We start from the raw sequence: 20444 nt of genomic DNA on the forward strand, positions 1-20444 counted from the left end.
ATAGTCTGAAAATTGAGATTATCTATAGTTTTGAAGTCTGTATTTTATTGCATAAATAGAACACCACTCGCCTATAATTATACTCAAAGCATAGTCTTTATAAGATAGTCGTTACACTCCATTGTTCCCGGTGGTAAGTATTGGCGGGACAGCAGCACCTAGCGGTGGTTGTGTTAATCTTTATTTTGGGCGACGGTTGTCCTTGTAACGGCCCTGTGGATATACAGCTGTATCACTCAAGTATCAGTCAAGTACCAGCTGTATCACTTCCAGTATCGCCCAGGTATCACTCTGCAATAAGTTTCACTGCGTCTGGATGCGCGAAATAATCTGTTATCTCTCAAATATCAGCTGTATCACCCAGGTACCTCTCTGCATAAAAAGTATCACGTCAAGACTACGTCGGGGATGCGAAATAGTCAGGTATCAGAACAAAATGGTATCGTCTTTTATCGAATTCGTGTCTAATATCGAAAATAATGCAGTACTGAAAATAACCGAGAATTCCCTTCAACCTCCACAATTTGTATTCTGTTCAATAAAGAGATTCGCTTTGGTTCCGTTTCATTTATAACCATATGTCTCGTATCAGTACAACAGCAATAGTAGCAGCAGATATTTCCGAGGTACAACATCCGTGTATAAACAACACTATGTAGCATACACCTGGCACCATTTCGAGCTTGAAAATATAGTCCAAGAGAAGACTCAAGTTAGGTATGTTGCAATGACCCGATCATGACAAAGTCATCTTTGTACCAGTACTTCAGTGAATATAAGCTCCTACTGAATTATATTTCCTGATCACAGCTTTATGGTGCCCTTTTACATCATAATATTTTTCACAGAGGATAGTGGACAAATCAATGAATCTGGCAGGCAACTGATTTCGGAAATAGAATTCCACATTGTTTTTTTAAGAAAGTTAGTTCTGGATAAAAACAGGACAGCATTTCTTCGGCAGACGATTAACCTCCGTCTATTCAACAAGGCTATATGAATAATAACGATTTTGACGTTTTCTTGAATAGCCTACTCAAGCACCACCGATTGCTATTGCTTTGCATCTCACGCAGCATTCAAGAACGTGTCACACATATTCTAAAATTTCATCATGGAGATAGGGTGTTAATTGTGACGTTGTTTATCGGCATAGGACTGGACGTGTTGCAGGCAATCAAAACTTCGGCAATGTCGCAGAGTAGATAAGCAACGTCTTCTGCAGAATCCGAAAGTTCACCAGTTCGTCGGTCCGCAGACAAAGGTATCCTTTGTCCTGAATGTGAATATATTCTTCGACAATTTACGACGAGATGAGTAACATCCGATGGCCCTAAAATGAATGACCGAGCATATTAACAACAACAGAGCTGGCTATATTATTTGGTAGAGTGATTGCATCTTTATCGGAACTGTAAATGCAGGGTTGTAATGACTCGACTCGAGTCACGATTTTCGGATGACTCGAGTTATTTTCTCAAAAAATGGAAAGACTCGACTCGAGTCAATCTGTGTATTGACTCGACTTGGACTCGAGTCATTGCGCATGACTCGAAGCAAGTCATTGACTCGAGATTCAGACGGCCAAGACCGACATTTCATTGTAATTTCGAAGCCAACACACTATTGGGATTTCGTTTGTTGGTACTGGTGCTTGAAAATGCGACCAGAAACTGCTAAAAGTGAGGAAAATTGATATATTATAAATGCAAACCATTCAATATCACCAAACAGAGTTAAAAAAGTGGGTTTAGGAAGACTTTAAATGGAAACTGAGCAGTCAACACAATGACTTGGACTCGGACTCGAGTCATAATATCATGACTCGGACTCGATCCTCTCTTCGCTGACTGGGACTCGGACTTGACTCGGTGGGAATTGAAAATGACTCGACTTGACTCGAGTCAAAAATATAAAAGTGAGATTGACTTGTGACTCGGAGCCTTGTGACTTGGTCACAGCCCTGTGTAAATGGGAAATGGCATGAATACCGGTACTCATTGTAAACACGAAAAATTGTTTCGGCGAACGGCGCCATGATAATACTGTGGCTAGATAACGCATACACGCAGTCCTCACGTTATCGAACAATTCAATTAGCTCTTCATCTGATATATCCATCGCAAACATGAAGCATCAGTCTCTGGCAATATGTAAATAATGCTTGATATACAAATGCCTTCTTCCTCTTCGTCCTAAAATCGAAAATGTTCGGTGAATGCAGGTAGTTACATTCTTCTACGTTTAATAACCGCAATGAGAAATGTATAAAAATCAAGTAGTAACAGATAATATCAGACAACCCCAAATAGAATGACCAGCAATAGCAACAACATAAGGGTACACAACAGTTGGAGATGGTATATGATCAGTACTGACGTACGGTATCATTACTCGTTGTAAAAACAACAAATTTACAATATTCTGGCGATCGATGCCTTCACATTATTGCTAAATAACGCATTATTATAATCAATACTTACATTACAAAACAATTCCATAAGCTCTTCATCTGATATATCCATCGTAAATAGTAAAGATCTACCTCCGGCCGTAGGCAAATAATACCGAGTTGTATGAAACTGCTTCGATGTACCTTACCACCACTAGGTGCTGCTGTCCCGCCATGGAGTGTAACGACTATCTTATGAAGGCTATATGCTCAAAGTATTCAAGAAAGCTACTCAAGTAGAAGTAGAAGTAGTGACGAACAAATCTACTCAGGTAAGAGTAGAAGTACTTCTTTAAAAGCAACCTAAAACTACTTGAAGTAGAATTGACTGACTTTAAATCTCCTCAAGTAAGTAGTTGTGAAAACGATCGTAATTCGTTCTCAAGGACTGTCAAGAGCTGCAAATGGAGCTATGCATTCCAGGACGTGTCAATTTTTGACAGAATAAGCGGTCATCCATATCATAGGATGTAAATGATAGTATTCGTTTACAAACTAATTCTCGAGTTAGTTTCGTGATAGTCTCTTTAATTGGAGCGCGAAATAGAACAGTGTGTGTTTGTCTATGCCAGCGAATTGAAAGTCATTGTTGCGCAAAGTGCGCTTATTCATTACCCCAACACAAAGCTTTGCTAACTTTGATCGGGAAATGTAGCAATGCAGGATGCAGCTCAAACGTCGTTATAATCAGTAAACAGTTGTCGCGATGTCAGACTCGAAACCCTCATTGTGCTGTGCGCAAGTCGAGGAATTACTGATTAGATGCGCGCTTTCTCGTTTGCTATCATCTATATTCTATAGGCTACTAATTCCAGTCTGCTTTATACAGTCGTATTCCCTCGATGTCACTTGTCAGTGTTTGATTTGTTATTAATACTGCGCATTGCGCAGTGCACGGCGTTGAGTAGCCTAACGTTTTCAAAATTGATGCAACACGAGATTCTCGGTGGCGCAAATTCTGAATTTATTCGATTAGTTTGAACGGGAACCTTCTATTTTCCAATCAACATCATTGCTAGGCGGACTCTATCGAGCGCAACCATATCGCGGATCGAATTTCAAAACTTTGGAATAAGGTCACGGCATGCGCCCATATTGCCCTTACTGCAATAAGACGTGAATAATTAAAAGCGCACCATTTTACGATCACATTCGACTGGCTGATCGGCGCCTACGTAGGCCGTAGGCCCCGGGGTGAAATTGACCAGCGCGTTGTCGGCATAAAAACCCCAGGTGCGTAGTCGGGGTGTTTCTCATTTATAACTAGAAAACCCGCGTCCTTTTTGAAATACCAATTCATTAATTCGTATTATCGATGCTGCGTACTGCAAATTAGCGAGAATCATGTGTATGAGAAATGAGTCATCGATATATCTCATGTGCACTATCGTTGGTGGTTTCATTCATTAGAGCGTCCGCTTGCCAGTGTTGGGATCGAGTCACTACCTTCGAGTCACGAGTCATTGCACATTTTGACTCGAGTCAAGTCAAGTCAAGTCACGAGTCAAGTCAAAATTCAAGTCAAGTTGCCTTTTCGAAGTAAAAAGCATGGTTACGTCATTACATTTCGCCAGCTGTCTGAATTACAGATTAATTGGTCATTTATTCTGAATCGACGAACGAATATAGAGTTAAATATACATGTAAAAAGGGGCTGTATCGCTTAGATATACGTAGAACTGTTAAACTGCCCAAGTAATTGCATAGCCTCGGTTTATATATAGTTACTCTAGTTACCAGCCAAAATAAAAAATAAAGAAACGAATTGATAAGATGCAATACATTACCCATTTATGCATATTGATATGATACAATTCGTGTCTGGGCCATTCCCAACCTGGACAACAAAAGTTGGAACCACCACATTCCCAAATCTTCTGAAATTTGGTACATGCATAGATGAGTTAATTTCGAACACAATAAAGTTTATTTGAGGAATATTGATCCCCGGGGTCAAAAGTTATGTCATTTTGAAAAATTGACGATTTTCTGCTCATTTCAGGTCTGCAGAATTCAGGTTTATCAATGTAAAATTCAAAAAGGTGTAAACAGATGTTGGATTACAGTTGAGATTTGGCACTGGGTTTTCTGAGTAGCTAGTATATTGGTCTATATTCTCATGTGGTATTGAATGCAATGCGGTGTAGTGTTAAAGGTTAAATTGAGGCGAAACTTGGTCGATGGTCTGAAATCGGTCAAGCGTTACACAATTTAGAATGCGAATTGAGCAAAACCTTATAAGTAGGGATGGTGTGAACCTCTAAAAGGTTCGGGTTCGTGTGAACGCGAACCTTTTTGAAAGGTTCTGTGTGAACGCGAACCTCGTGACGTCACGTGACGTCATATTGCTAATTCCAACCCTACATTTCAGTGAAGTGATAGCGTTGCAATACCTAGCGACGATTCGGGCCATATAATGCCACAATGCTGAAATACCCATTGATGTTTTAAACGTCTACAGATGTATCAACTGGGGCAATCAATTGATATAATCATCCCAGAAAATCAATATCTTGCGTCGCTTTGCCACGATTTCGACGAGAACTTGCAAAGGAATATAAGCTTACGCCTTAACGGTCAAGGTCAGACCGGACAATGTATTCGACGTCCCGAGTAGTGCTAAGTTGATATTGAGCAGAGTGTAAAACGGGTTTCCCTACTTGCTACCGATATTACCCCTTTAACAAGTTATGCAGCAGTAGCCGTCACCCCAATCCACGGAGTTGGTTTTTATGATACAATAAGCATATGAAATCGAGATTGACCCCGTACGCCTGCTACATTTTTTACATCAGACAACGATACCAATTTCATTGATTGGTTGGATAAGAGTCATTCACTGACTACCTACATGTAGTGTTTCTCTCTTGATGTTGTGTGATTGCGGGTCAAGCTCACAGCAGAGATGAGTCACTAAATATTCGCAAACGGAAAGCTGGATATTTCGAGCAAACAATTGTAACAAAGCAAGTAAAATGTTTGAGATTGTCAAGGTGCATGCTCGTTTAGTGTTGATTTTTATGCTGCCAGCGCCATGCATATACCGGGCCCGCAGCTGAAATGCAATAAATTTCAACCAAAGATGCTATAATGAAGTGAAAATTGTAATATATGAAAAAGGTTCACAGTGCAGAACCTACCAAGGTTCGTTTGTGAACGTGAACCTCTAAATATCTGAGGTTCACACACAGAACGCGAACGTGAACCTCACGTTCACACCATCCCTACTTATAAGTATATTCCAGCGAGTAGGGTATCATATGAAAGCTGGTTACAAAGACAATTTTCCATAGCTTTTTCATTTTGGTTTTTTGACTGTAAGGTGGGGAAATCGCCATCTCAAGAGTACACTGCATTTGTACATGGATAAATTGGATATGCTTAAGTTTGGAATACGGTAAACCGATGGTTCCCATACTTTTTTGACTCAACACACCTTGCTAAGCTCAACTTATATTCATCACTACCCCTGAACACTATATGTCAATTTCCAACAACCTATTTGAAACCAAGAGCTGTTCCTTGGGTATATATTAATGAGAAATTTAAAAAAATAACCTAACCGTTAACATCGCTGGTCAGCCCGTTTCCAACTCAGATAATGACAAATATCTCGGGGTTTTATTGGACTCGGACATGTCCTGGAAGAGTCATATTAAGTCCCTAGACACTAAATTATCACCGAAGTGCGGCCTGTTCTACGGCCTTGGACCCTTCATGCCAGCCTGGGTTCTTCTGATACTCTTTAAATCCTTAATCCAATGGAAGTTACAATATGGCATCCTTTGTTGGGGGGCTGGCAATAAAACTGCACTCGAGCCACTGCAAAAACTATAACATAAGGTACTCCGTATCATAGCTAGAGCCCCACAGGGGCCTGTTGGTCCATCCAACAAGTCGCTGCTGAAGAGATTCAGTGTCCTAAACATAGAAGATATGCAAAAACTAGAAATCGCCAAGTTTATGTATCAGTTCCACTGCGGTCGTTGCCCCGAATATTTCAATGACTTTTTTTTTACCTCGGAATCAAAAGCGTACAAGTACAACACACGCGCGTCCACGTCGTCCAAATATCATATGATCGACCGAAAAGATCATCGCTCCGTCAAATATGCCGGATCTGATGTGTGGAACAGTATCCCGCCGGCTATCCGACAGTCGACGAGCATGTCCAGTTGTCCACAATCAAGTCGAAATACAAGCAATTACTACTAAATGAATACTAGTCCATCCCCAAGCTTACCAGACCACGACTGACCTATCGATCTCGCCTTCCATGACATGCCGCCCCATTTTTGTCGCTTGCTTTTTTCTATACTATCTTCTTTACTTTTCATTCAATGTGCATATACCTCCTCTTTACATCGCCTAGGCCAAGGTGGCTGTCCGATTTCATAGACTATTCCAAGTCGCTTCGACACCTTCCTACCTTTCATTGTATCGCATGTCTGGTGTGTATTGAGCTGATAAAATTGCTAATAAACCAATGATTATGATGATGTGCATGACTCCTCTTTCCATCGCCTATAGGCCAAGGTGGGTGTCCGATTTCATAGACTACTCCAAGTCGCTTCGACACCTTCCTATTTTTCATTGTATCGCATTTCTGTGGTGTATTGAACTGATAAAATTGCTATTAAACCAATGATTATGATGAGAATAGCTACCCATTGCTCCCGTCGTTTATCCGTCCGTTGCAAAATTTCTCAACTTTGACATTCATAGTTATATTTTTCAGCAGAAACTCTACCGATAGTGCCCTGAATGTCAAGGTAAGGAAATTCAACATAGGTGCGGGCTAACGACGGAAGTTAACGACGGGAGTAACCAGGGGGTCACCAACTCAAAATGGGTCGCGGTCCACTTTTCGAAATTCCTAGAGGCCGCGGGCTTCAATATCGAGATAAAAATATTCAACGCTGGGGCCTCGGCAACGCAGTTTATTAACCGCGTTTGGATAACTCTACATCAGTACAACCCTGTGCTAACATGGGTGACGGGCAAAGTTACCACAGAAGAAATAATATGTTAAATACAAAAACAAATACAAATACAACAATGCATGCATGCACAGTTGCACACTGAATGAAAATAGAGAAGATATTATAGAAAAAAGCAAGCGACAAAAATGGGATGGCATGTCATGGAAGGCGGGATCGATAGATCAATCGTGGTCCGGTAAGCTTGAGGATGGACTAGTATTCATTTAGTAGTAATTGCTTGTATTTCGACTTGAATGCGGACATGCTCGTCGACTGTAGGATAGCTGGCGGAATACTGTTCCACACATCAGGTCCGGCATATTTGACGGAGCGATGATCTTTTCGGTCGATCATGTGATATTTGGACGACGTGGACGCGCGTGTGTTCTACTTGGGCGCTTTTGATTCCGAGGTAAAAAAGTCATTGAAATATTCGGGGCAACGACCGCAGTGGAACTGATACATAAACTTCGCGATTTCTAGTTTTCGCATATGTTTAGGACACCGAATCTCTTCAGCAGCGTTGTGTTGGATGAACCAACAGGCTTCTATGGGGCTCTAGCTATGATTCGGAGTACCTTATGTTATAGTTTTTGCAGTGGCTCGAGTGCAGTTTTATTGACAGCCCCCCAACAAAGGATGCCATAATGTAACTTCGATTGGATTAGTGATTTAAAGAGTATCAGAAGAACCCAGGCTGGCATGAAGCGTCCAAGGCTGTAGAACAGGCCGCACTTCGGTGATGATTTAGGGTAGGGACTGAATATGACTCTTCCAGGACATGTCCGAGTCCAATAAAACCCCGAGATATTTGTCATTATTTGTGTTGGAAACGGGCTGACCAGCGATGTTAACGGTTAGGTTATTTTTTTATTATTTCTCATTAATATATACCCAAGGAACAGCTCTTGGTTTCAAATAGGTTGTTGGAAATTGACATATAGTCTTCAGGGGTAGTGATGAATATAAGTTGAGCTTATCAAGGTGTGTTGAGTCAAAAAAGTATGGGAACCATCGGTTTACCGTATTCCAAACTTAAGCATATCCATGTACAAATGCAGTGTACTCTTCATATGGCGATTTCCCCACCTTACAGTCAAAAAACCAAAATGAAAAAGCTATGGAAAATTGTCTTTGTAACCAGCTTTCATATGATACCCTACTCGCTGGAATATACTTATAAGGTTTTGCTCAATTCGCATTCTAAATTGTGTAACGCTTGACCGATTTCAGACCATCGACCAAGTTTCGCCTCAATTTAACCTTTAACACTACACCGCATGGCATTCCATACCGCATGAGAATATAGACCAATATACTAGCTACTCAGAAAACCCAGTGCCAAATCTCAACTGTAATCCAACATCTGTTTACACCTTTTTGAATTTTACGTTGATAAACCTGAATGCTGCAGAATGGAAATGAGCAGAAAATCGTCAATTTTTCAAAATAACATAACTTTCGACCCCGGGGATCAATTTTCCTCAAATAAACTTTATTGTGTTCGAAATTACCTCATCTATGCATGTACCAAATTTCAGAAGATTTGGGAATGTGGGGTTCCAACTTTTGTTGTCCAGGTTGGGAATGGCCCGTCTGTGTTAATGGTTCAGGAGTATATAAACTGTGTGAATATCTCTTGCTGCTATCACTCTCTCTCTAATAGTTTCCTTAAACGCATGAGCGATCTCATCATCTGCACTGACCACAAACCTTTGGTAAAAATCTTTGGGGACCGCTCCCTTGATGAAATTACCAACACAAGGATTTTTCGTCTGAAGCAGCGCACATTGTCATGGCGCTTCCGTGTCGTCCATGTTCCTGGCAAGCTCATTCCTGCGTCTGATGCATTTTCCAGGCACCCTGCTCCCTTGACTCCAGTGGAGGACATGCCATTGGACCACTGCGACAGTATAGTAGCTGCCCATGAGGACACCAATCTGATTGAAATCAGCATCGTGGCCGCCTCCCGAGCATCATTGAATGCCATTGAAGTTGTCTCCTGGGACGACGTAAAGCGTAGTACCGCATACGATCCTATCCTCAGTGAGTTGAAAAATCACATCATCTCAGGATTCCCAGACAAATCGGACAAACTGCCTTTTCAACTACAATCATATTGGCGGTACCGCGAAAACCTTTCGATCGTAGATGATGTTGTCATGTATAATGACCGGATCGTCGTTCCCCCGCCGCTGCGAGGGGTTATTTGTGAAATCTTACACTCGGCACACCAAGGGACTGCTGCCATGTCACAGAGGGCACAGGCCACAGTATTTTGGCCTGGGATGACTGAGTGTATAGCACGTACACGAGCACGTTGTGACAACTGCAGTAAAATGGCACCGAGTCAAGCATACATGCCTCCGGCCGAGCCATTCATACCGACCTACCCTTTCCAAGCTGTTGCTGCTGATTATTGCACCGCCGCAGGCCACCACTATTTAGTCGTTGTTGACCGCTTCAGCAACTGGCCAGCGATATTCCATGTGAAGCATGGTGGGCAAACGTCTGGAGCCCTCGGACTCCAAGATGCATTACGAAGTTACTTCGGCACGTTTGGAGTGGCCGAAGAACTTAGCAGTGACGGGGGACCCGAATTTGCTGCGCACAGCACTCGGGAATTTTTTCGAAAATGGGGGGTGCGCCACAGGCTCTCGTCGGCTTACCACTCCCGGTCAAATGGCCGTGCGGAGGCCGCGGTGAAATCGATGAAACGACTCCTTCTCGGCAACATTTCGCAGGGTGGCAGCATTCGGACCGATGCAATTACTCGGGCGTTGCTACAGTTTCGCAATTGCCCCGACCCCGCGAACGGACTCTCTCCTGCAGAAATAGTATTTGGCAGGACTTTGAAAGACGCGCTGCCGATCAAAGCATGGGTCCCAGTTTTCACCCAGCGCAATATAAGGCCATTATGGAGAAACCTCTGGCGGAGTCGCGAGCACACGTTGCGTACCAGATTTGCGAAGCAGCTGGAATCTCTGTCGTTGAACACTAAGCCATTATCACCGCTTCTTGAAGGTGATGTCTGTCGCATTCAAAACCAAAACGGTCGTTACCCCCTTCGATGGGACAGAACCGGCACTGTGGTTCAGTGCCGGGACCATGACCAGTACCTCGTGAAAGTGGACGGTTCCGGCAGATTGACGCTGCGTAACAGGAAATTTCTGCGCAAGATTGAGCCGTACTTCTCGAACCAGAAGCACCAATCTCTTCAGCCAACGGTCTCGTCTCCCGGCACAGCTACGCCTCCTCAAGTCGTTTCGCCACCCGCTCGAAATGGGCAGTCAAATGAAGTAGACCCTGGCGTGCTGCGATCCGCCGAATCGAGTGCAGGAGATCATCTACCAGTTGAAGTACCGATCGACGACACTAGTGTTGCAGCACCGCCTAATGAGAGACGCCAGCGCTCTGGCAGAAATGTTACTCCTCCAGTATGGCACAAGGACTATGTTATTGGGGCACAAATTTTATGTTGATTCCCGCTATCGCCATTGGAGTATTTGGTTGAACGTTCTCTATACGCGGTATTTTGAACTCCTCACTCAATGCACGTTGATTTCGTTAGGAGTTGGGGGGGATGTGTGAATATCTCTTGCTGCTATCACTCTCTCTCTAATAGTTTCCTTAAACGCATGAGCGATCTCGTCTTCTTGTTGTTGTGATTGCGCGACGTGTGTGCATGTATGTATTAGCACCCACGTCTTGTGAGTTATTGGAGTAATAGGTATTAGGCTAGTCGATGCAACTGTTCTTTTGTATTTCAGTTTGATCATTTATTACGGTATTTAACCTATGAATAAATGCAAAGTTGCACATAAACTATATTCGATTTCAATTTCAAAATAGAACAAAAGGTTCGGTTAAGGTAAGAACAGAAAGAGATATTTTGGTATTAAACTACTTTACTACTAGTTTACGACAACGTAAGCTGTAAGCTTCGATCGCGTCGTTTATGGTCAATATATTTTTGAGAGAATAATGTAGGCTCAGTAAAACGCACAATCACTGAATGATTGGTCGATCTCACGAGTTACGCCAGCGTTAGACGAACAATCCGAACATGCAAGATACAGTGATTTTTATTGTCACCGATAACTTGATGCCTTGAAATTGACTCGTGAATTTTGCTCCGAGTCACGAGTCAATCCACATTTCTGATGCGCCAAGTCAAGTCAAGTCATTTTACCAAAGTGACTCGACTCAAGTCAAGTCATACAAAAAAGTTGACTCGAGTCTGACCATCGAGACGCTTTGACGACGGAATGGCGATACGGCCGTGAGGTCATCTAGTCTGCGCCCCCGTTTTTTTTTTCTCCTCTATGTTATCCGTGATTGCTGAGCGACTTGCAGGCGGATACCAAATTTCGAGTCTTTGATATGACCTGGCCGGGGATCGAACCCACGACCTACCGATCGAGGAGCCGGACGCATGACCATTAGACTATCTCGCTCGGTGATGTACAAACTACAAATTCGACCTCATCGTTAGAAACATAGCTGTGAGAAACACATCTTCTATCGCGATTTGACGACCAAATATACGTCCACCTTCTACAAATTAAAGTGCATTATTTACATCGATGAGGGCCGCAAGCCGCGTTTAAAATATTTTGTGAACTATTTTTGTGATAAATATTCTCGGAGCGCAAAGTTGAACAGTGTCTTATTGTGAGTGCCTGTCAGTTGGAATTTAATCCAGTGCCCATAACATTAATCGAATTATACTTTGTGAACGTAAATCGGGAAATGCAGCAATGCAGTCAAAATCGATGTTTTAATCAGCAACAAATTGTCGCGATGCGAGCTACTCAATACTAAGTAAAGACCCGTTCTGTTGGCGGTATAGGATATTTGCTGACTGATTGGCCGCGTGCGTTTGTAATCATATTTCTTGTCTGCCTTTCGTGTTCCAGAATTGTCGCACCGCGTTACTGCTCAATCCAGCGACAATGATCTAATTCCGCAATCATCTCAGCGGGAGACCGTGTTGCATTGTGCGATGTGATATGCATGCACAGACGAATCTCGTCAATTGGACGCGGCCCCGTGTAACACTGATAATACGACTGGTTGAATTGCAACTGAGAATATTGGCGTCAGAATGGTCATTTCAAAAGGACGGGTTTTGCGTTTCAAAAGGATTGGGTTTCGACACCCTCTGGCTACGGGCCTGCCACCACCCCATGCAAAAACAAAAGTCGGCGCCTATGGGTGAAGGAGTATTGTTTTGGTTCTGCTAGGCTCCCAAACTATCGAATGTGACATTCGCTACTCCATAGGCTTACCATATTTTGGAAATGTAAAAAGAGGACACTTTTTCAGAAATTTCAGACATGCAAAACTGGAGAAAAATTCTTAAAAACCGGTAAATTTTTCCCACTTCGTGATCGGTTGACTAAAAAAAAAAAAAGGTCATCACTTCCGCTCAGAGCTCAAAATAACGTTCTTCTCTCCACATTGCCAGGTGGATGACTAATAATAAAAAATAAAAAAAAGGTCTTCTTTTCGCTCAGAGCTAAAATCACCGCTTTACCCTCCGAAATACCCGCCGGAGCTTCACTTCTGCGCTAATTTGCGGCATTTCACTCGCAATTTCCTCTAAATCTGACCTAAATTTTCAAAAAAGAGGACAAAATCTCAAAAAAGAGGACAAAAGGGCGTCCTCCGAGGACACTTTCAAAAAAGTCAAAAAAGAGGACAAATCCTCTTAAAAGAGGACGTATGGTAAGCCTACTACTCCAACACTTTGTAGCTACATTGAACTCGTCAAACACATTTAAATATTCCTGAAATGGAGAAGATACCGAATAGATTCAATCGAGAAGAGACAGTTGATTAGCGACCTTCAACAAGCGGTTAGAGCAGTGGTTCCCAACCTTTTTCGACCCATCGCCCCCTTTTCAAGGTCAACACTGATCATCGCCCCCCAAATTTTGTGTACCGAAAATTGGGCATACAAACTGTAATCACCGGCGGGTTGACTAAAAAAAAAAGGTCAAATTTTCAGCTCAATATCTAATTTAACACACTTTTGTAACTAAATTTCTGTGGGTTGACTAAAAAAAAAAAAGGTCAGCCGTTTTGACGCGTCATCGCCCCCTTCGCTATTTTCGCCCCCTTTGTCCATTTTCGCCCCCCTTCATCATTTTCGCCCCCCTAGATCGCCAAATCGCCCCCTGAGGGGCGATCACGTTGGGAACCACTGGGTTAGAGCGTTAGACCTTAAATTGTATCCATGCACTCGGCCCAGAATGTATTAAATATTTCAGTTCAAAAATCCGACTGGAATTATCACAGTGTTTCTAGCTAGTTACATAAATCATTATATATATATATTAATATACCACATATATATCAAAACTCAAAAGCCAAAGAAAAGTTGATCAGCTGTGAAATACTTACATTCAAGTAGGCATACGAACCAAGTAAAAATTTGGACAGGCTCTATCATATTAGCCATCAATGAGGTGCTGATGAGTGATGATCGAATTGCACACACCACCAACTGGCAATTGAGCACGAGAATCTAATCGAAAAACCGGAGATATTCAAATAATGTGCATCAAAAGCATGTTAGTCTGGATTCTGTCAAGTGAACTACTACATAGAGCAGTATTGTAATTGCCAGCTAACTGGAGCAAATTTGCTACGAATCGGTATGAATTTCATAATTCAAGCTCATGAAAATGAGATTAATTTCAGGCATGAAGTTGAATAAAAAATCGCAGTGCTCAGCAAATCTGAACCCTATACTGTGTTTCACGGTGATGACAGGGTTGTAACCATGTCACAAGTCAATCTCACTTTTATAGTCTTGACTCGAGTCATTTTTATTTTACCACCGAGTCAAGTCAGCGAGCAGAGGGTCGAGACCGAGTCATAGTATTATGACTCCGAGTCCTGGTCCAAGTCATTGTGTTGATGGCTCAGTTTCCAGTTAGTCTTGTTAAATCAACTTTTTATAACTCTGTTTGGTGATATCGAATGGTTCGCAATAATATACTAATTTTCACCACTTTTGGAAGTTTCTGGTCAGATTTTCAAGTGACAGTCCCAATAAACGAAATCCAAATAGTGTGGTTACTTTACTATTCTTCGAAATTACAATGAAATATCGGTCTTGGCCGTCTGAGTCTCGAGTCATATGACTTGGTTCGAGTCATGCGCAATGACTCGAGTCCAAGTTGAGTCAATACACAGATTGACTCGAGTCGAGTCGAGTCATTTCCGGGTTTTGAGAAAATGACAAGTCATGTCGACTCATCAGAAAATCGTGACTCGAGTCATTACTACCCTGGGCGATAAGTATACTCTCTTATTCGCCACCTTTAATTAAGTGCATAATTGAAATTATTTCCAAATTTTTGAAAATTCCTCTTTGCATCCAGAGTATCAAGCGTTTCAGATACACGTTTGATACTTTTCGGATTCAGAACTTTTTTCTTAAGCCGATGACGTGAAGTATCTTTCATATTCTTTACATCGGTTAAATTAGTTCTTTTTCTTTTCTTTTTAGGACTGGGCATCGTTAGATCATGACCAGTCGCAGATTGCAGTTCTCGTAGGTATTCCGGATCTTGCCAGTCAGGTTTCCCTAACCCAGTCACCCTTTGCTTGTCACCGTGGGAGTTATTAATATCAACATTCCTGGGATTGCCAGCGAAATCTCTGGGAACGATTGGCCCGTGAAATGGACATTTTAGTCGATCCATCCTCGGACAAAGTTTACCGCTCGGCAAGGGAGCCCTACAGGTATGATTGACAGGCTCAAATTTCCCAACAAAAGGTATACTACGCGTGGTGAGCGCTGTAAGTGCAGCTTCCGACACTTGTTCTCCCTTTGACGCAGTGTCACCACTCCAAAACCTGAGAAATTAGAATCGCAATTAACACGATAGCTTGCATTTTAAAGTTTTCAGTATGGCACTTACCGATGCCCGATATCCAGTTCACGTGCCATTCCTAAACTCAAAGTTTCTTTCAACTCATTCTTTTTCAAATCATCCCATTCAAGAAGATCCTTGCCAAATGGAACAACTGGGGCGTGTCTTATTGATGGTGATGCGGCGTTTGACTGTGAGCTACCGGAATCTAGACTGATGCTGCTGTATTTCTTTGGGTGAATTTTGATAAGAGGCGTACTCGAATCTTTCCTTCTTTCCAGAACTTTTCGCTGCATAGCTAGCGCTCTGGAATATGAGGTGGGGTCGTTGATATTATCATCATCGCGAATCGGCTTCCAAACATTCAGATCTGAAGTCTCTTGACTGCATTTTGCACCCTTACCAGTCAAATTAGATTTTTCTGCCTTGCTTGGTTTGGAATCAAGCATTGCTCCGCATTTTTCCGGCACTTCTATGAAACCTTCATCATCGCTGCTCTCAAACTCACTATCGTATTTGTCCGGATTCGTATTACCAGAGATGGAAATGTTATCATCTGTTTCCACTACCAAATCACGCGATTTGCTCAAACAATTTACAATCGAAGCCTTCAAATCGATCATGCGCTTCAATACTACACTTTGCTCACGAAATTGGCTAAGTTGTTGAACCAAATTCTTCACTTTGGATAAGTAAGTTTTCTTCAAGATCATTTCACGATCTTTCAAATTCTCCAGGATTACCTCGTTGTCCTTGCTGCTATAAATATGCACAAATTTCATAATGTTTTCTGGAATATCGATATTAACACTGTAATCTTGCAACACAATGCCCAAAGCTCTCGTATTTTCAGAATCAGTACATTTGTGATCATCTGATTCGTCATTGCCAGCATCAGTAAACTTCGGTACAAGCAGACTGATGCACGCTTCCATTTCAGCGACACATGACATTATATCATTCTCATAGAGCTGTATTTCGGCAAGCAGTTTATCACACTTGATTTTATCACGCTCCTCCTGTTTTTGTCGTTTATCCTCGGCCGCATTTCTCTGGATTTCCGTCTGTACTTCATCTGCACTCACCATTCTCACGTTCTTTGTGTTCCGAAGAAAGTTATAACCAAGAGCAAGCCTTTTGTAAGCAGTTCCAAATTTTTCATGCCATTTATGGATTGTCTTCACAGTGACTTTTAGCAACTCTTGTGCTGCCGACTTCGGCTCAGGTAATGGCATGTCAAAGTTTGTCCCAGCAGCAAGTTCCAAGAAGTCACCGAACCTTTCGAGCAACAAGGTGCGAAATATGTGAGAACGTTGAAAAAATACATCCATCAATTTCACAGAAGAGAGCCTGATTTCCGAATGATCCTTTTCCAGTTGTGAATACAGTGATCGAAACCCTTGTTCTAGGTATTCATTCGAGTTCTTGCAAAGTAACTTCAATTTTTTCAAGTTTGCCTTATCAAATTCATGTTTTCCATTGGTGGTCAGGCTTACGATCAAGTAAGACAGCTGATCGAAATCAGTTATCTCCATGCACGCGTATATTATCGAAGGACTGCGAAAACATAAGAGAAATTGTGAAACTACATCAAACAAATGTTGTGTTGGTACTGATACAAAATGATTGTTTACCATGCAACGCAAGGATCTAATGTTTCAACTGAAAGTCACCTTGAATGTCAAGTCATGTAAGCGTCAACATGAGCCAAGAATTAATTAGAGATCTTTCTTCAAGATCACTTAAACAATATACCATTATGCAATACAATACTTGCGAATATCAAGTTGGATAAAATTCCTCACGTCTGCAATCATCACAAAAACTGACATGACTAAATGAGGGTCGTTTTGAATCAGCATGGATTAATCACAACTACATACTATATTTGGTAAAACATAAAAACTGCATGTCAACTATAGCGTATTATATTGCAGCAACTACATCACATCCGAGGTTCGTATGATGAAAGATTGAAGTATTGTAACTGGTGCAAAGAACAATTGGGCAGTGTGAAAATTAAGAATTAATACACTGAACTGCACCCAAATGTAATCAACGTATATTAATGAAAATGGGCCTACCAGCATTGACACTGCACTGAATAAAACAACACATGAAAATTTCATCATTCCAATACTTATTCAGAAAAATTGTACGTGGAACATATCAAACAATGCATACTGTGAACTTTTCTGCTGCTGTAACATAGCCTACTATCCGATAACTATGTCTGAGTACGATTTACAAAACGACAAGGCATGATGGACAATTGGACATTCACACATCAACAACCATTTTTTTATGTACATCTAGCGTATCGACCATTGCACAAAATTCTTCAAACGAAATCTTTCCATCTCCATCAAGGTCGGCATAAATGATAGTCTTGTCGACAATCTGCTGTAGCTGAGTATCTTTGAGATTGCTGCCAACCATCATTTTTAAAACTTGAAAGAGTTCCCCATTGGATATATATCCATCGTGATCCATATCATAGATTCTGAAGGCAAATCGAAGCTTCGACGATTTGTCTCCTTTTACGCTGAATTGAGACACGCCTTCGATGAACTCGCGGAAATCTACCTCACCATTTCCATCTTGATCAAAGATGTCAATGACCCGTTGGACGAGTGGATTTTGCTGCAGCTGCGGCAGACTCATGAACTCCTCGACACTAAGTGATCCCGATTGGTCGAGATCCAATTTTCGAAATCGTTTTCCGAGCCGTGCTATCTCCTCTGGATCAAAATGGGAACACATTTCCATCGGTAGCGATAATTCATTCCCCATTTTATTATTTTCACTCGAGTGTTTGATGGTAAAGTAACCTGCACGTATGAACGAAACCCTGTGTATTGCACAAAATAAACTGATTTCCAAATATAGCCTATCATGTTTCATGATTCTTTAGCTATTCGTATAGGCAGAGGCACAGTTAAAGTCAAATGAGCTGTACACGATATCTCTGGGCTTATTCCGGACTTATCTATGATTTCGGACAGGTCCGAACAACAAACGCGTGACAAAATTCCGAGCTACTGACCCATAATCGCGGAATCAACGCACGAAACTGTAAACCACCTAACACTGAAACGGTTGTGCGGGATCCGATACGAAACTGCTCTACAAGAACCGTAATTCGCAATTACTACGACGATTCTACTTGTCTTCCCTTTGTCATTTATAGCATCATAGGACCGGGAGCACCGAGCAGAGCGGTCTAACTATAGAGCAAGGGTGACAAACATCCGATTTTGACCGACGACCAACGATTTCATCCGGCCCGTTACGCAATTCTGATTAAATGAAAAAATTGTTGTATTGTCCAGCATATTTTTAACAAAACTCAACATTTTTCGTAAATAATTTGAAAGGAAATGTACATGGCGCAGTGTTGAGTTTCAAATCAAGTCACAATTAGGAACTAGTCGGTGACATTGAAACCGCATTTTGTGGAGGCAAAAGAGTTCAAATCAGTTTAGAGTTTTCTGTAAAGACTAAAGGTCGACCAAAATAGCAATTCAGAGGCGAAAACGCAATACGAAACCGTATGTAGGCTACAATTGTACATATGGTATACATGGGTATATATATACATGGACGTGGAAGGTACATGGTGAATATAATAGTTACAAGAAGAATATAGGGGTCTAGTCTACTTTCTTGTCCATAACAACATGACCATCACCAATCACAGTTCACCATGATCATGTCTAAATTGATGGTGTTTATAATTAAATCAAGGTTAGGGTAACATCGTAATATCATTCTTCACCCTTACTCCCAACCCAATGGCCCAATCCTTCGACACCTCGACCTAATTATAATTAGTAACCCCAACTTTAAACCTCATCCAAACCCTAATTTCACGGTATACTCTAGCAGTTCCAGCCTAACCTTTTATTACCCTAACTAACCCCGGACCCTAATTTAAAGATACACTAACTCTAATTTTTCTATACTCAACCCTAACCTAATCCTCAACCCCAACCCTCATTTTATGCGACCCCAACCCCAATTTTATGATACCTTAAACTAATCCCTAATCCTAAACCAATTATAAACGCCAAGAATTTTGACATGTTCATGGGGAGCCCTGATTCGTGATATTGACATCTTTGTGGATAAGAAAGTAGACTAGATCCGAATATAGTTCAAATATCCTTCATCGCACCGCTACAGGACTACAGTGCAAATCTTATTCTGACCCAAAAGTTCCAAGCCTCGGTCTCCAGGGAAACCTGAATAGTGATATAGTCTATAAATAAAATTCTAACGTTCGTGCTTACAACTCCTGTATTCTTCAAAACCATGGTCGGCCAACCTGCGGCCGTTGACGCGTAATTCAACTAGTATGTTTAGTCGGCCATCGACATCCAATTTGAATATACAAATTAACTGCCGGATTTCAGAGAGATTTCATTCAAATTAATCCAATTTTAATTCTTTGCGTAATATGCATGATTCAATGTGCCCTCAAATTTTTATTTTTTATATACTGTATAGTTAGTGTAGTATCATCATTGGTTTATATTAGCATCTAGCATCGGTTGCAATCTGGGTCCCACAGTGCAGCGAACAGCAGAGGAAAATTAGGTACTCCATAGAAATACCAAAACGGAATCGTGTGCTCTCCAGGAAATAAATTTGTTTCTGGTACATTCGGGCTATTCCAACCATCTTTTCAGTATACCGACAATCCTGATGGCTGATCTAAGATCAATAAATAGCGGCATGCAACAAAGTGACTAACAACAATTGGCCCGCCCGAAGATGCATCATGATTTATAACTTCCGATAAATTTTCGAGCACACTCCCTCCATCCATACTGGAATCCTGGTACGTTTTGTCTAATATAACAGGTGAGCACTGAGCAATAGGGCTCTTCAAAAATGACTTTTTTTCTCAAATCGAACTGGCTACTTGATAAAATTGTTAGGTTACCTAATTTAAGCCTACACACAAAATTTTGTTCAATTCCAGCCAGTAACCGCTTTGCTACAGGAGAAGAAAGTTTCTATTTGATTACCAGTGAACCCGTCCCTCGGTGAACCCGTCCCGTGAACCCGTCCCTCGGTGAACCCGTCCCTCGGTGAACCCGTCCCTCGATGAACTCG

At 41.6% G+C, this 20444-nt stretch overlaps 2 protein-coding genes and 1 long non-coding RNA gene across 3 annotated transcripts; all 3 read right to left on the reverse strand.

The window, feature by feature from the left end:
* Positions 1–489: 489 nt before the first annotated feature.
* Positions 490–2615, reverse strand: LOC145433497 (uncharacterized). The gene is made up of 3 exons (XR_013913117.1): positions 2484–2615; positions 2080–2195; positions 490–1333 (listed from the first exon to the last, which is right to left on the reverse strand). It is a non-coding gene; the product is annotated as an uncharacterized LOC145433497 (long non-coding RNA).
* Positions 2616–13667: 11052 nt separating this feature from the next.
* On the reverse strand, positions 13668–16960 carry LOC145433498 (UV-stimulated scaffold protein A-like). The gene is made up of 2 exons (XM_080310615.1): positions 15372–16960; positions 13668–15306 (listed from the first exon to the last, which is right to left on the reverse strand). Exons 1-2 carry the CDS (start codon positions 16958–16960, stop codon positions 14769–14771), a joined length of 2127 nt encoding a protein of 708 aa, XP_080166741.1. The 3' UTR covers positions 13668–14768.
* LOC145433499 (calcineurin subunit B type 1) lies at positions 16881–19269 on the reverse strand. The gene has a single exon (XM_080310616.1). It carries the CDS (start codon positions 18225–18227, stop codon positions 17604–17606), a length of 624 nt encoding a protein of 207 aa, XP_080166742.1. The 5' UTR covers positions 18228–19269; the 3' UTR covers positions 16881–17603.
* Positions 19270–20444: the final 1175 nt, after the last annotated feature.

The sequence above is a fragment of the Botryllus schlosseri genome, chromosome 2, assembly GCF_051294905.1.
Source record: "Botryllus schlosseri isolate E-star chromosome 2, Bs_hap1, whole genome shotgun sequence".
Taxonomy (NCBI): domain Eukaryota; kingdom Metazoa; phylum Chordata; class Ascidiacea; order Stolidobranchia; family Styelidae; genus Botryllus; species Botryllus schlosseri.

Excerpts from the sequence above, each read along its gene's own strand:
- LOC145433498 (XM_080310615.1), bottom strand. The coding sequence starts at position 16,960 with ATGGTAAACAATCATTTTGTATCAGTACCAACACAACATTTGTTTGAT. Across the intron at positions 15,307-15,371 it reads GAACTGGATATCGGGCATCG|GTTTTGGAGTGGTGACACTG; the intron begins GTAAGTGCCATA and ends CTAATTTCTCAG.
- LOC145433499 (XM_080310616.1), bottom strand. The coding sequence starts at position 18,227 with ATGAAACATGATAGGCTATATTTGGAAATCAGTTTATTTTGTGCAATA.